Source organism: Phalaenopsis equestris, unplaced genomic scaffold, assembly GCF_001263595.1.
Source record: "Phalaenopsis equestris unplaced genomic scaffold, ASM126359v1 Scaffold000276, whole genome shotgun sequence".
NCBI classification, from domain to species: domain Eukaryota; kingdom Viridiplantae; phylum Streptophyta; class Magnoliopsida; order Asparagales; family Orchidaceae; genus Phalaenopsis; species Phalaenopsis equestris.
The window spans coordinates 300,059-313,977 of NW_018164718.1; the positions used below are offsets into that span (position 1 = coordinate 300,059).

The 13,919-nt window shown below is 36.4% G+C and overlaps 1 protein-coding gene across 1 annotated transcript in view; it reads left to right on the forward strand.

The window, feature by feature from the left end:
* The window catches only part of LOC110024805 (probable protein S-acyltransferase 17), a 46,508-nt gene that overhangs the window by 6,353 nt on the left and 26,236 nt on the right, over window positions 1–13,919 (forward strand). The window contains exon 2 of the mRNA XM_020724963.1: window positions 11,028–11,121. Coding sequence (XP_020580622.1) covers window positions 11,028–11,121 — 94 coding nt within the window. The remainder of the gene's footprint in view (window positions 1–11,027; window positions 11,122–13,919) is intronic.

Sequence of the window (13,919 nt, forward strand, 5' to 3'; positions counted from 1 at the left end):
CTAAAAGTTTCACACTTTTTAATTATTTGATCACTAATAGTTATAACTCTGTCACTATAGCTACTACAACTAAAATTACATTCCATGTATTCAGTTTTAGTTCTACTCAAACGAAGGCCTTTTGACTCTTGTGTAGACCTCATAATTCATGTTTTTTCTGAACTCTTTTTTCCTAAACTCTTTCTCTAGTTTTATACACAAGAAGGATATCATCAACGAAAAGCATACCCCAAGATACATCCTCCTGTAAATGTTTAGTAAGAGCATCCATAAATAAAGCAAAAATGTATGGGCTTAAAAGTCTATCCTGGATGTAATCCAACTGAAATAGGAAAATACTTTGTCAATCCTCATTCTGTTTGAACACAATAACAACTATAGCATGCATATCTTTAATGACTTGAATATAAGACATATCAACACCTTTGAACAACTATAGCATACATATCTTTAATGACTTGAATAGAAGACATATCAACACCTTTGCTCTCTAGAACTCTTCAAAGGACTTTGCTTGGAACCTTATCGTAAGCTTTTTTTAAGTCAATAAAAATCATATGTAGATCCTCCTTCTCTCTGTACTTCTCCATCGAACCTCTCAATAGATAGCTTCTATAGTAGATTTGCCCGACATAAATCTAAGCTGAGTATGAGAAATTGTTGTAATACGTTTTAACCTATGCTTAATTACCCTCTCCCATCATTTTAAAGTACGACACATTAACTTAATTCCTCTATAATTTTTACACCCTTATGCATCCTCTTTATTCTACCAAAATACTCTTCCTCCACTCTGCATAGATCTTTTTTTAAAATAATATTAAAGAGTTTAGTAAGCCAAGAAACTCCCAAATCTACTAAATATTTTCAAACTTTAATTGGGATATCATCATGTCCTACTGATTTTTTACCATTGGTTTTTCTTAAAGCATCATCAACTTCTTTTTAACTAATGCGGTGTTAAAAATAAAATATTTTATTATTATTAACGATATTAAGATCACTAAGTTCTGTCGTATTTTTAGAAAATTTATTGAAAAGTTTATCAAAATAGCTCACTCATCTATGTTGAATATTTTTCTCTAAGAAAAACACTTTTCGATTTTCATTTTTAGTACACTTTACCGGAGTTAATTCTTTATTTTTTTCTCTATTTGTTTTGTTAGTTTATATATATATTTTTCACCATCTTTAATATATAATCTATTATAAAGATCACTAAAAACAGAATTTTTAGCATAACAAATTATTCACTTAGACTCCCTACGGGTCACCTTATACTTTTCCCAATCCTCTAAGCTTTTATATTTAAATAAATTTTTATAACACAACTTCTTATATTTTATTTTTTCTGCACATTATTATTCCACCACTAACTATTTTTATTTATAAAATCTTTTTCTTTTGATTCTGCAAATATATTTTTTTGCCACTTGTTTGATAGTGTTTGTTACTTTATTTCATAAAGAATTTGTTTTATGAATATTTATTATATTATATATATGTAAGTTTATAATGATAAGTAAATTTTAATGAAATGTTCATATAATTAACACCATTAAGGAGAGAAGCGGGAAGGAGAAATTTGCTTTGTGCTCCCATTTGAAGTAGTAGGAGAGGCTCGTGTGGCGGCATGCGTGCAACTGTAGACCGAACCAAGCTTCATTAAAGATAAGGTTAGGGTTTTAATTATTATAGTATATGCTAAAAATATTGTTATGATAATTAATAATTTTGTTTAATGTTATTATTATAATCTAAACTAGGGATTTAAGAAAGTTGGATTCAAAGGATTCGGTATTTGGATTTTGGATTTTGTAAGAAGCAAGAAAGAAGTGAAGGGATAAATATTTCAAAGTTCTCTTGAAAGGAAGTCGAGTGATTATTTTTTTTATGCATTAAATTAATATTTTATTAAATGGTTTAAAACAAGCATGTCATTATTGTCTGAAATTTGAAAGTCAAAATGATATCATAAATGAGAGAAAATAACGGACAAATGAATGCATAATTTAAAAAATTTTAAACTGAAATAAAATGAAATATAAATGTTAAGTCATACAGGAATAACCTCAGATAGTATTGATAGAGGATGCGATGTACTTATGCACGCTAAAGAAAATGGTAAAAATATACATTCAGTTGTAATTTGAGGGTATCTTTTGATATATTTTTAAGGTATTTTTGGATACATACTTGAGGGTACCTTCAGGTGTGAAGATAATACTGTTATGACTCTTAAAAAAGTTAAAATGGTAAATACTTAAACTGAAACGAGAAGGGATAAATTTAACGTGAAAGTTTAAAATTTTATAAAAAAATGAACGGTATTTTCTTTGATCATTCATGCATAGCAATGACATAATAATTTGGTGCATATAAAAAAATAATTGTTCACTGAGCATATAAAAAAAATAATTGCTCACTAATTTCAAACTTACTATTGCAACTAATGTTTTTTTAGGAAAAGAAAAAATTTAGGTTAACATGTTTGGTAGGAGAGACTTGGTTTACAAGAGTAGGACTGCAACTGACAGATACTAGTTTATAATGTGTTTGTAGTTTCTTTTTGCACTGTTTTCTTCAGATAGTGATAGAGTGTTAAATACTATTTTGAGATGCAGTCTTCAGATTATTGTTGTTGTTCCTGGATGTTTTAAAATTATTTCACTTTGCAAATTTTAGTGGCTCTTTTATATTTTGAAAGTTTCTAAAAATTATGTGGAAAGTCAAAAAAGGAAATGTTAATAATGTCTAGCCATAGTTCCATCTTAGTTAATTCTAAGCACTAGGCCTGGTTCTGACAACAGTGGTATCGTAGAAATTAGGTTGGATCATGATCTAAAAGTGCCATTACGATGATTAAATTGATTTATAATTGATATTAATGAATGATTAAATTGATTTATAATTGATATTAATGAATGATTAAATTGATTTATAATTGATATTAATGAATGATTAAATTGATTTATAATTGATATTAATGAATGATTAAATTGTGCTAGTTATAATTTTTCTTATGCTATTTCAGAAATATGGAAAATCAGGGGGAATAAGCTAGAGATGATATTGTAGAAGTCACAAATTACTACGAATACAAATGCATTTATTGAAATGATGATTGCAATAACACAGTTGATTAAGAACTCTCAGACTCAGTATAATTTCAGTGGTGGAGGTCAGATAGATAAATACTTAAAATTATTTCAGGATATGAGATCACCATTCTTTTCTAGAATAGGTTTAATGAATGTTGAAAACTAGCTGCTGTGGGTAGAGAAGATTTTAGATAAATTATTTTTTTCCTCCGAGATGATGGTTACACTGGCCACATTTGCATTAGATGGAGGAGCAGAGAGATGACGACGAGGATAGTTGCAGGAGAAGAAATTCAGAGGCTACTCAGAGGAGGAGGGACATTCAGAAAAGAAGAAATTCAGAGTGGTTCAGGTTTCTTTAGGGCTCTCAGAGAGGGCAATCCTTCTGATCAGGTAATGTAGGTGCTAAGAAGGCTATATCCAACAGCCTGACACTCAATTGGAAGCTAAGAAATCTGAAAAGTGTGGAAGATCGCATAAGGGAAAATATATGTCTCGATCCAATACTTGTTTTTGGTGCTACCAACCAGGAAATATGGTGAAGGACTGCCCTAGATTGAGTCAGAGGGCTCCAACAGATTCTAGGGGCAGTGCTGCACCACCTCAAAGGAGCTATGGTTGATCGTGGGTAACTAAATCTTCAGATTAGTACCAAATACTGGTCAGATCCAAAAGAGTGTCCAACCCAGGGTATATGCATGACTCTCCCGATGTTATCAACTTTATGTTTCATTTTTATGAATTTTAATCAAGTGCATTTTTTTAAGCATAATAAAATTTTTCCCATGTCATTCATAATAACCTATAAGAACTTAATTATACTAATAAGTCAACTCTAAATGTTTAATAATGAATTTTATCATAGATATCATACATCATCTGAGGAGGCTGATAAGAATATTGTTTAATTCGGGTGCATTACTCGAACTGATTAAAGTGATGCAATTGAATATTATTTTAATGCCTGTGATATTATCAGTTGGAATGTCAAATGTTGTTTTTCTTGAAGTTAGTCAATCATGTGAGGTGAAACTTATAACTGGTCGGAAGAATTTTGACGCCCAACTTATTATTTTACCCATGGTGGAGTTTGATGTGATTTTAGGCATGGATGGGATTTTATTAGAGTAGTGGGATTGGTGCTTGAGAATAGTTTGGCTAGATGGGCAAGGCTCAATCAGCGACAATGTCATGTGGTGCCTATTAAAGGTGATTTGACTTGATCTTACATTGTGGTAGGTTTGAAATATTTGGGATTTATAAAGTAGGCGGCGGATGAAAGTGGTCCAGATTGGGCACAGATGTATTATGAACGGATCTTATGTGGTAGAGGTGAATTCATGCAGCAACATTGGAAAGGTGGTGGGTGGGCTTGATCTTGAAACTCAGAGAGGTCACTTGGTAGTCAGATACTCAATAAGAGCATCATTGATATGAATCCAATTCATAATTCTACAAAAGCAGAGAAATAATTGCAGTAAAATATAACAGGCACCTAATAAGCTAATAACAATCTGATAGATCTAATTATCTATTACCCATTAAATCAACCATTTTCATTTATCCCCTATCAATATTTATACAATTCTAAGAAAGCGGCTAATCGGACGTACACAAAAATTAGGAATTGAAAAATAATTGCATAACTAATTACATTAAGACAGCTCATATTTTTTTCCTTCTACGATTGCGTAGCTCACATGGATTGATGTTGTGGAAGCAAGGATCCTACCGATCCTTGAGGTGGCTGAAAGAAATAGGTTGTTATGGGTCTTGGAGGATTGAGATGAAGGTGGAGAATCTAATGTTGGCACAGGCTGGCGTAGATGGATGTGCAGAAGGTACTGCAGGTCCACAAGGGGTCAATGTTTGAGTGTTTTTCTTAATAACATTAAAGAGTTGTAATTTTGAGTGTAATTGTTCTTAGACAACCTGGAAAATTTAATTCATTGTTTTTTGCCCTAATTTATCTCTATTTATCAGAACCGTCTTAATCAGCATGATTACATTGTGCACAGTAACCATGCTTCTTGTTTCCTTTAGGCCATATGGAAAAGACGGGCATGCGCATGGCTATACATGTATTTGCGGATATACACCTGCAAGTTAGAAATAAAATCGAGATCATTTTTTGGAGTAGTAAGTTAGAAATAAAATCGAGATCATTTTTTGGAGTACAGTGTTCCCAGTTCCCAGTTCCCAGTTCCCAGTAACCTGCTTAGAGATGGCAGACAATTGACGTCCTTGTAACCTTGTTATCCTTACTGTTGCAAATACTAACGTAAGAGTTTGCATTGCTTTCTATCATAGGGGTGATGCTTTAAGCTATGTGAAAAAAATATGAATACAGAAGCAAGCAAAACTCCTGTTATGTTGGTGCTTTTAGTGCGGTCTATGCCATCACGATCTGAGCATTTTAATCTGGAAAAGTTTCGACTTCATATTTATAGTTTTTGGAATTCCAACTTGATTTTTAATTATGTTAATCAAAGTGACCCGGGAGCTCTCCCCTCTCCCAATGCGTGAGCAAGCAAACGAAGCAACGGATTGGCTGCTGTACTTGGACCGAACTGGTTTAAGTTTTGTCTCTATTGAGAAGTGAGTCGGTCTTCTTGGGCAACTCCTACTTATCCTATTATTAGATATTTGCTTTCGTAGGAGTATAGGGTAGTTTTTTGTGTGTTTTGTATCAGACTTTGGGGGCTGTATCTTAGGGTTCCAGGTGATGTTTCAGCTGTATCCTGGTCTCCAGGCAGTTCCCTACCCCCCTTTCGCATCCTCCCACGTCATTCCCGGCCGCTCTTCATTGCTGCAGCCACCCCCTGTCCGGCAGGTTTCCTTCTGTCCCGGCCATTCCCACCACCAGCCACCTTCCCTCCTCTCGTACTTGCTGCTGTCGCATCGGGACAGCAAGTCCTTGCTGTTCCAGCAGCTTCCAGACCTCTCCACCCCTCCAGGCTTGCTGCCTCCTCCCTGGACAGCAACCTCCATCTCGACACCAACCTCCATCTCTGTCCATGCCGCTAACCGCCTCCCCCGTGCCACCACCACCTTCTTCCTTGCAACCTCCATCTCTGTCCATGCCGCTAACCGCCTCCCTCGTGCCACCACCCAGGAGAGCCCTTCCACATCGATCTCCGCTGCTTGCCTGCCCGTCTCGCTGTTTCTGCTTGCCCACCGCCTCTTTTCACCACCCAACCACCTTATAGACCCTCATTAAGTATCTCCACCACCCTCTGATCCAATCCTAGTGGGAGTTAGTGTCATGTTTATTGCAATTTCAAATTTCTGTTTTGTTTGGATGTAAGTTCATATTTGATTTCAATAATAATATTTGATTTTCCCGTTGTTGTTGGGTAACTCATTTATATCCTAGGATTTCTAGCATTCACCAATACCCAACCCCCACCTAATATTATTTCCACAAAAAAATCTTTCCCTTTGCTGATTTTTCAAACCGACCATTGCAAAATTTTTTTCTCTCACTCACATCACCCTATACACAATCTTCCACCGACTCAAAACCCAAATTCTAGCTATGCCACTGAAGAGACATTAGCTGGAAACCTAATCGAGAGATAAAGATACGATGCTGAGGAATCTGTACTATGCTGCTTATCATAAATCCACAAAGAGATGTCCAAGAATCTTTCATAGAGGATGTGCGACAAGAAATCATCCAACTGCGATAGAGGTTTACCATTTTCGAGAGGAGGCAATCCGAACTGGTCACCTGTAGCCACAACGGTGACTTGCTAGATTGAAGGATAAATAACATCTACCATGAAGATTTAACCTGAAATATATGAGAAGCCAATTTGAAGTAACAATGGATTTTCCACATTTTGATGGTTGCTTGGATTCATACGAGTTCATCGAGTGACTTTAGATTCAAGAATTTTTCTTTGATTATCAAAAAGTTCCACCGAACATAATGGTGAAACTAGCCACCAACAAGTTAAAGAAGAGTATATTATTTTTGTGGGAAAATTTGAATCACTTATGCCAATGCGAGGGAAAAAACAAGATCATTACCTGGTTCAAAATGAAACGAGAGATGCAGCGTCGATATCTGTCAGTTCATTATAGACAGAATGTTCAGACCCTAGCTTCAATGAGAGCGACTCTAGCTGCATTAATCATAATTATTCTAAAAGGTAATGAGTTTGCGATAATTGAAGTTCATGCAAAATATGAGATCATGGTGCCTCAAATTGCTTTTTTTCAGTTGTTGAGAGGATCGTCAACGGGACTAACATTGGCTGTCTAAAAAGACCATGAGTTTGAGGAGCTTATACTTGACATGAGGCAACCTCAGATAAGAGGATTTCTGAATTCTCAGATACAAAGCTTATGTCCTGAGTTACGTATACTGAGAAATGTCCAATATATCAGAGATGACGAGCTTTTGAGATGCTTCTGGAAGATTATATTGAATTATTCAAATATTAAATTCAGTTCAACAATGTACCCACCAATAGATGACCAGGCAGGAGGGATGAATCACAACATTGAAAATTTCTTAGGAGCTTGGCGGGAAGAAAATTCTACAATGGGATCCATGTCCTATTAGAGAAGTGGCCTCACCTGAGTGGTTTCTAGTGAGAGTTGCTATTATATTGAATTATTCAAATATTAAATTCAGTTCAACAATGTACCCACCAATAGATGACCAGGCAGGAGGGATGAATCACAACATTGAAAATTTCTTAGGAGCTTGGTGGGAAGAAAATTCTACAATGGGATCCATGTTCTATTAGAGAAGTGGCCTCACCTGAGTGGTTTCTAATGAGAGTTGCCCAGTCTGCCATAGATTTCATCCCAGAGTTGATTCATTCTTACATAATTGTTTACCGAATACATGAGGGAGTACAAGGAGTAGGAGAAGCCAATTTTGCACCCTTCTTAAGCCATGTTTTGTTGGCGTATCCTCTACGATGCTATTCCTACCAATTCTTGGCTGCATAAGTGCAATATCAGTGAGGACCCATTGCGCCCTTGAGGATGAGGGGTGCCCGAGGATTACACAAACATCATCTTCTTCTGCAATAGGGAGTACAAGGAGTAGGAGAAGCCAATTTTGCACCCTTCTTAAGCCATGTTTTGTTGGCGTATCCTCTACGATGCTATTCCTACCAATTCTTGGCTGCATAAGTGCAATATCAATGAGGACCCATTGCGCCCTTGAGGATTTGGGGCGCCTGAGGATTACACAAACATCATCTTCTTCTGCAACGTGCTACAAGCTACTTTCCAATGTCTTTAGAAGTGGGGAATTCAAATCCCAAGCTTTAGTAGCTTGGAAATGGTATGTAATTAATTGGATGTTGGCGCTTCTCAAAATGCAGGTAGCTGCTAAAAGAATTTATTGTGGCGTTATTTACCAGTGTTGGCATGCTATAAATGTGAAGAAGCATGGCAAGACATATGGGACCCTGATGATTTTGGCATCTTCTACCCTCTCTTCTCCCCTCGCCTCTTGGTTATATTAAGGCGAATGTGGATGGGGCCCTTTGTACCTCGGGCCTTGCGGTTCTTGGGGGTAATTTTGCGTGATGAGATGGGAAATTGCATTGTTGTTGCAGGCCGAAAGCTTTTAAATTGGGATAGCTCCCGGGTTGACAGGGAAGCCGCCATATACATTGGTGCTTTGATTGAACTGTGGATGCTGGAGACAATGGTATTGTGGTGGAAGGGGACAATAGCAATGTTGTGGATGCTCTTCGGCTCACTTTGGAAAGAAAGGATTGGGATCAAGATGAGGGAGGTGGCCCAAGATGGCATTTAATCAGCTTCCGCCTGGTTCTTTTTTCACATGTTGATAGATCTAACAATGAGGCGGCTCATTTTATGCTTAGCTTGCCTTACATGATAGATTTTTTTGTTAAAGAATTATTTGATAATCATCCCTTGCTTCCTTTTGTTATAAGGGATAGAAATTTTTGTGGGGCTAATAATTTGTAGCCTCTTTCTTTTGCTTTTTGCTGGCTCTTTTAGCCTCATGTTGTAACTCTTTTTTTTATATTAATGCAAAATGCACACCCTTCACGGAAGAAGCCAAATACTGATTTGATGGTTCGAGGCTTGTTTCGTGAGAATATCCATCCACATGCAACTCCAGCATAAATTGTGCCAAAGAGGATAAATACTTATTCTATCATGATGTATTTTGGAATGACAATGCCTATATGATTGACTTACAGGGAAAGCATAACACTCTGCAACCTTCTTCTTGGCCAACGAGACGCTTTACTACGAGGAGTTGGAAGATTCGATCGATAAGATCGAAGCTCCCCCAATCTCAGGAGACTGATGCAGGAGCATCCTTTGCTCCCAACGCGGGAGTCACTTGAATGAAGCAGCGGCTCGGCTCTGTACTTGGACCAAATCGGTCCGTCCAAGTTTTGTCCATGTTGAGGAATCGATTGGTCCTCTTGGGACACTCTTAATTATCTTATTATTATATATTTGCTTTCGTAGGTGTTTAGGGTTAGATGTTTGTGTGTTTTGTATTGGAACAACTACTGGCGTCTCCTTTTCCTTTTGAGGGCTGTATCCTAGGGTTCTAGGTGGTGTTTCGGCTATATTTTGGTCTCCTAGTGGTGATTATCTTCTCTAATCCCTTCTGCATCCTCCCCATGTCGCACGGCTGCTCTCCTTTGCTTCATCTACCCCCTGTCCAGCATGTTTCCTGCAGTCCCAGCCATTCCCCTGCTGTCTTTGCAATCCCAGCCGCCACCAGCCACTTTCCCTCCTCCCATACTTGCTGCCGTCGCCTCGGGACAGCAAGCCTTTGCTGTTCCAGCAGCTTCCAACCAGCACCTTCCAACCCTCCCCACCCCTCTAGGCTTGCTGCCGCCACCCTGGACAGCAACCTCCACCTCTGTCCATGCAGCTAATCGCCTCTACCATGCCACTTCCATCATCTTCCTTGCTGCCACCACCCAAGACAGCCCTTCCACGTTGATCTCTACTGCTTGCATGCTGTCCGGGATCCTGGGAAACAGCCGCCTTGCTGTTTCTGCTTGCCAACTGACCCTTTCCATCATTCAATCCACCTTCCAAACCCTCACCGACTACCTCCACCACCTTTTGATCCAAGCTTAGCAAGAGTTTGTATCGTGTTTGTTGCAATTTCAGACTTCTGTTGTGCTTGGTTGTAAGTTTCTATTTGATTCCAGTAATAATATTTTATTTTTTCGTTGGTGTTAGGTAATGCTGGTATCACAGAATGATCATCATGTGGATTTTAAAAAACATGTCTATCAATCCAATTGCTTTACTTCAGGATGAAGCGCACTTTTAGCCTATTACGAAACAGTTTTGCTAGTTTTGACATGGTTAGTGAATTTGGTCTGCTTATTCTTTCTTTTTTTTTTAGTCTATCAATCCAATTGCTTTACTTCAGGATGAAGCACACTTTTAGCCTATTACGAAACAGTTTTGCTAATTTTGACATGGTTAGTGAATCTGGTCTGCTTATTGTTTCTTTTTTTTTTTTTTGCTTATTCAAGTACTTGTTGTTTGTCCGTGCGTTCATGTTCTTACAGACTTATAGACGTATTAGGTAATTCTTTTCATTTTCTTTTATATGAATCCTGTAATGTACTAGGCAATTGTCCTTGGCCACTTCATTGCTTTTTTTTTCTTTTCAATTTGTGTGCTTGTTGTGTGAGGAGGAGGGCATGAAGTGCTTGGCAGGGTGTAGTTAATACTGAGAATCGGTCTGGATAGTATGACAAAGGAAAATGTGATTTAATAAAAATAAAGTTTATGTGATTGCTTTGCTTTTTTATAATGGATTTATTTTTGTTGGATACTTTGATATTTGACAGTTCTTTCTTTTTAAATGATGCAATCTAGCATACCTTTTTTTGTCAACCTCCATTGCTTGCTTTTGGTAGTCTTATTTGTTTTATATTCCAGGAGATTTGTTGCGATTGTCTTTGGTCCCAGAGCGAGAAATGTCTTCCTCAGAATTGAATATTTCTGTTGTGATCGGCCAAATCCAATCTTACAGGTATACTGGATCTGACATGCATATCTTCCATTATAGGATTTTTTTTTAATAATTATCTGTTGTTGCTGCTATCTATCTTCTCAATAAATATGTTCCTTTGTTTCTAGTTTTTTTCTTTGTCTATTTAATTTCTTTTTCTGATCCTCAATTTCACTATTTTCAGTCCCAGGTTCAAATAAGAAAAGTTAAAGTCGATGTTTAATCAATAGTAAATCGTAAAACCAACACCCAAATTTATGAAATAATCCTAGATTTAAATTTTTAAGTTGCTAGAGAATTCCCTGGAAGTGATGTGCTTTGATCCATCTTGAATGTGTGACTAGGCAAGGCTTGTGATGCAACGCCAATAAGTGATGCACCACTGGTCCACAATATAACTTGATTGTGTTAAAAAATGTAAACAGGAATTGGCTAGGATGTCAACTTAAACATCACAACTCGTTCTATATATGGAAAAAATAGGGCAAGGTTTGAGTCATCTAAACTAATATTATGGCTTATAATACGACAGCAAGAAAATAGTGGACCCAATGATTTGAAGAAGATAAAGCATTACTCATTTGCAAGAAATTAAGTGGAAAAATCCAGGGACATTGAAGGTTATAAGTTACTATTATATTGGAACGGTTGCTAATAGAATTAGGGTGTATATAGTAGTACATAGAGAGTTGGAAACTAAAACTGTTGAGCTGAACATGGTTTATGAGATTATGGTTTATGATGGGTTGATTATTATTAAGCTAATAATCAATTAGAATATTATAAGTGCTATTATTGCTTATGCTTCTCATGTTTAAGTAGACGATATTTTTAAAAAAAATCATTTTCAAGATGTTGATGAACCGTTACAACGAATGCTTCAGGTTTAGAACATTTATGCCGATTTATGTGGTAAGAGATAGAATTGTGATGGGGTAACTTAGTTATGTAGCACTAACACAATATAATTACATCGGCAAAGCATTAAATTAAGATGAAGAATCATCATCACCATTAGAATCTCAAGTTTAAAATCAAAAGGCATGAAGTTAGCTTTGATTGACCCCCTCCTTTTATTCAAAAACCTTCAAATCATGTGTCACCCCGCATATCACACAAAGTATGATCAAATCCTCTTCTATCCAAAGAATTGACATGTAATTAAATGAAGTCAAACCTCCCTTCAATTCTATCGGTTTGCCCCTCCAAACATGAGCAAAATGGATGCATGCAATTTAGAACCACTTCATCACCATATATGACTCAGCCAAAATGTTAAGTGCTTATTGTTGTATTTTTTATTTCCTTTCTATAAACACCCTGTATTCTTTCTTTTAGCATTTGTGAATGAATTATTGAGTTTTGCTTGTAAATAAATTCATTGGAGAAGCTTGTTGGGCGATCTAACGATTTTTGCGTGTTCATGTTTTGTCTCTTTTATGTTTTGTATATCTCTCTGCCTCTACCTCTTGGTTGCCTCTCAAATCCCTAATATAGTTGACACTTTAACCCCTCTATAACTCGACAATAATTCCGACGTCTACCATAGCTCTTGATCTGTCCCCTGAACCCTCCATGAAGTTCAAACTTTAGAAGGTGCTGCCGGTTTTATCATGAACCCTAATCCACTCTCAAACCTTCCGCACAGACCTCGCTCCACCTCTCAGCCTATCATAAATTACCCCTTGCCCGATCTTCAAACGTCTACAAGCTTACAAATTTTCTGCTTTCTATACATTCTCTTGGTCATACACATAAAAAGAGCGCTCTTTCTTTTAAACTGCGAAAAATATGAGGTCAGTTTGATTTCATATTTTTCTAAAATTATATATATATATATATACGTAGATTAAAATGGTTTCATACTTCAACGTCTTTCCGAAGCGGGCGATGGGATTTCAATTCCAGCTCCCGACAGCTTCTTTCCCACCTCCCGCCAGCTTCTTACGGAAGACCCCCAAACAACCCCCTCTTTTTTGTGCCGACACTCCAACAAACATTAATAAGTGGTGGTTTGATCTTCACTTTTGGGTAACATTTGCATCTCTTGTTTTAAATTCCTTGTCTTGGTATATTCATCTTCTTTGCATAGAAATATAGGATTCTTGGCATGTCAATTTGCAACTATAGAAATTAATGCATGAACTCTAAGTAGTTTAACATCACATAAAGTTAATTAAACATAACGTAAAACCCACCCCGCCTACTGAAACTTGAGAGTCCCATTTTTTTTGAGTATAATCTCAAAAAAAAAAAAAAAATCAATTGCTTATTATGTTCTTAAGGCTTGATTTATATTTCCTTACTTTTTGATTTTGATACAATAGTTTACACACGATTATTAATGTTTATAAAAAAAAATTAATTCTAAGCAGTGCCAAAGGCAATTATTTTTGACATTCTTCTTTATATGCACTTATAGTACATTTTCTTGAACAAGCATTTTATTTTTAATAAATATGTACTTCATTTTATGTTGTATTTGAAATCTTTTTTCTAAACTTAGCATTTCTAATTCAGCTTGAGAACTTACACCGCAACAACAACAATAACAAAAACAAAGCCTTAATCCCACTGCGTGGGGTCGGCTACATGAATCCTTTTTCTCCATTGCGTCCTATTTATTGTCATATTTTCATTTAATTCTAATAAATTAAGATCTTTTTTATACAATAAGCCCAAGTCTTTCTAGGTGTATCTCTGCCTTTTTTAACATAAGTCGAATCTAAACATGTGCTCTCCTAATCAGATCATCAAATGGTGGACGTTTAATGTGACTAAACGATCTAAGACGACTCTCTAATTTTGTCCATCACTGG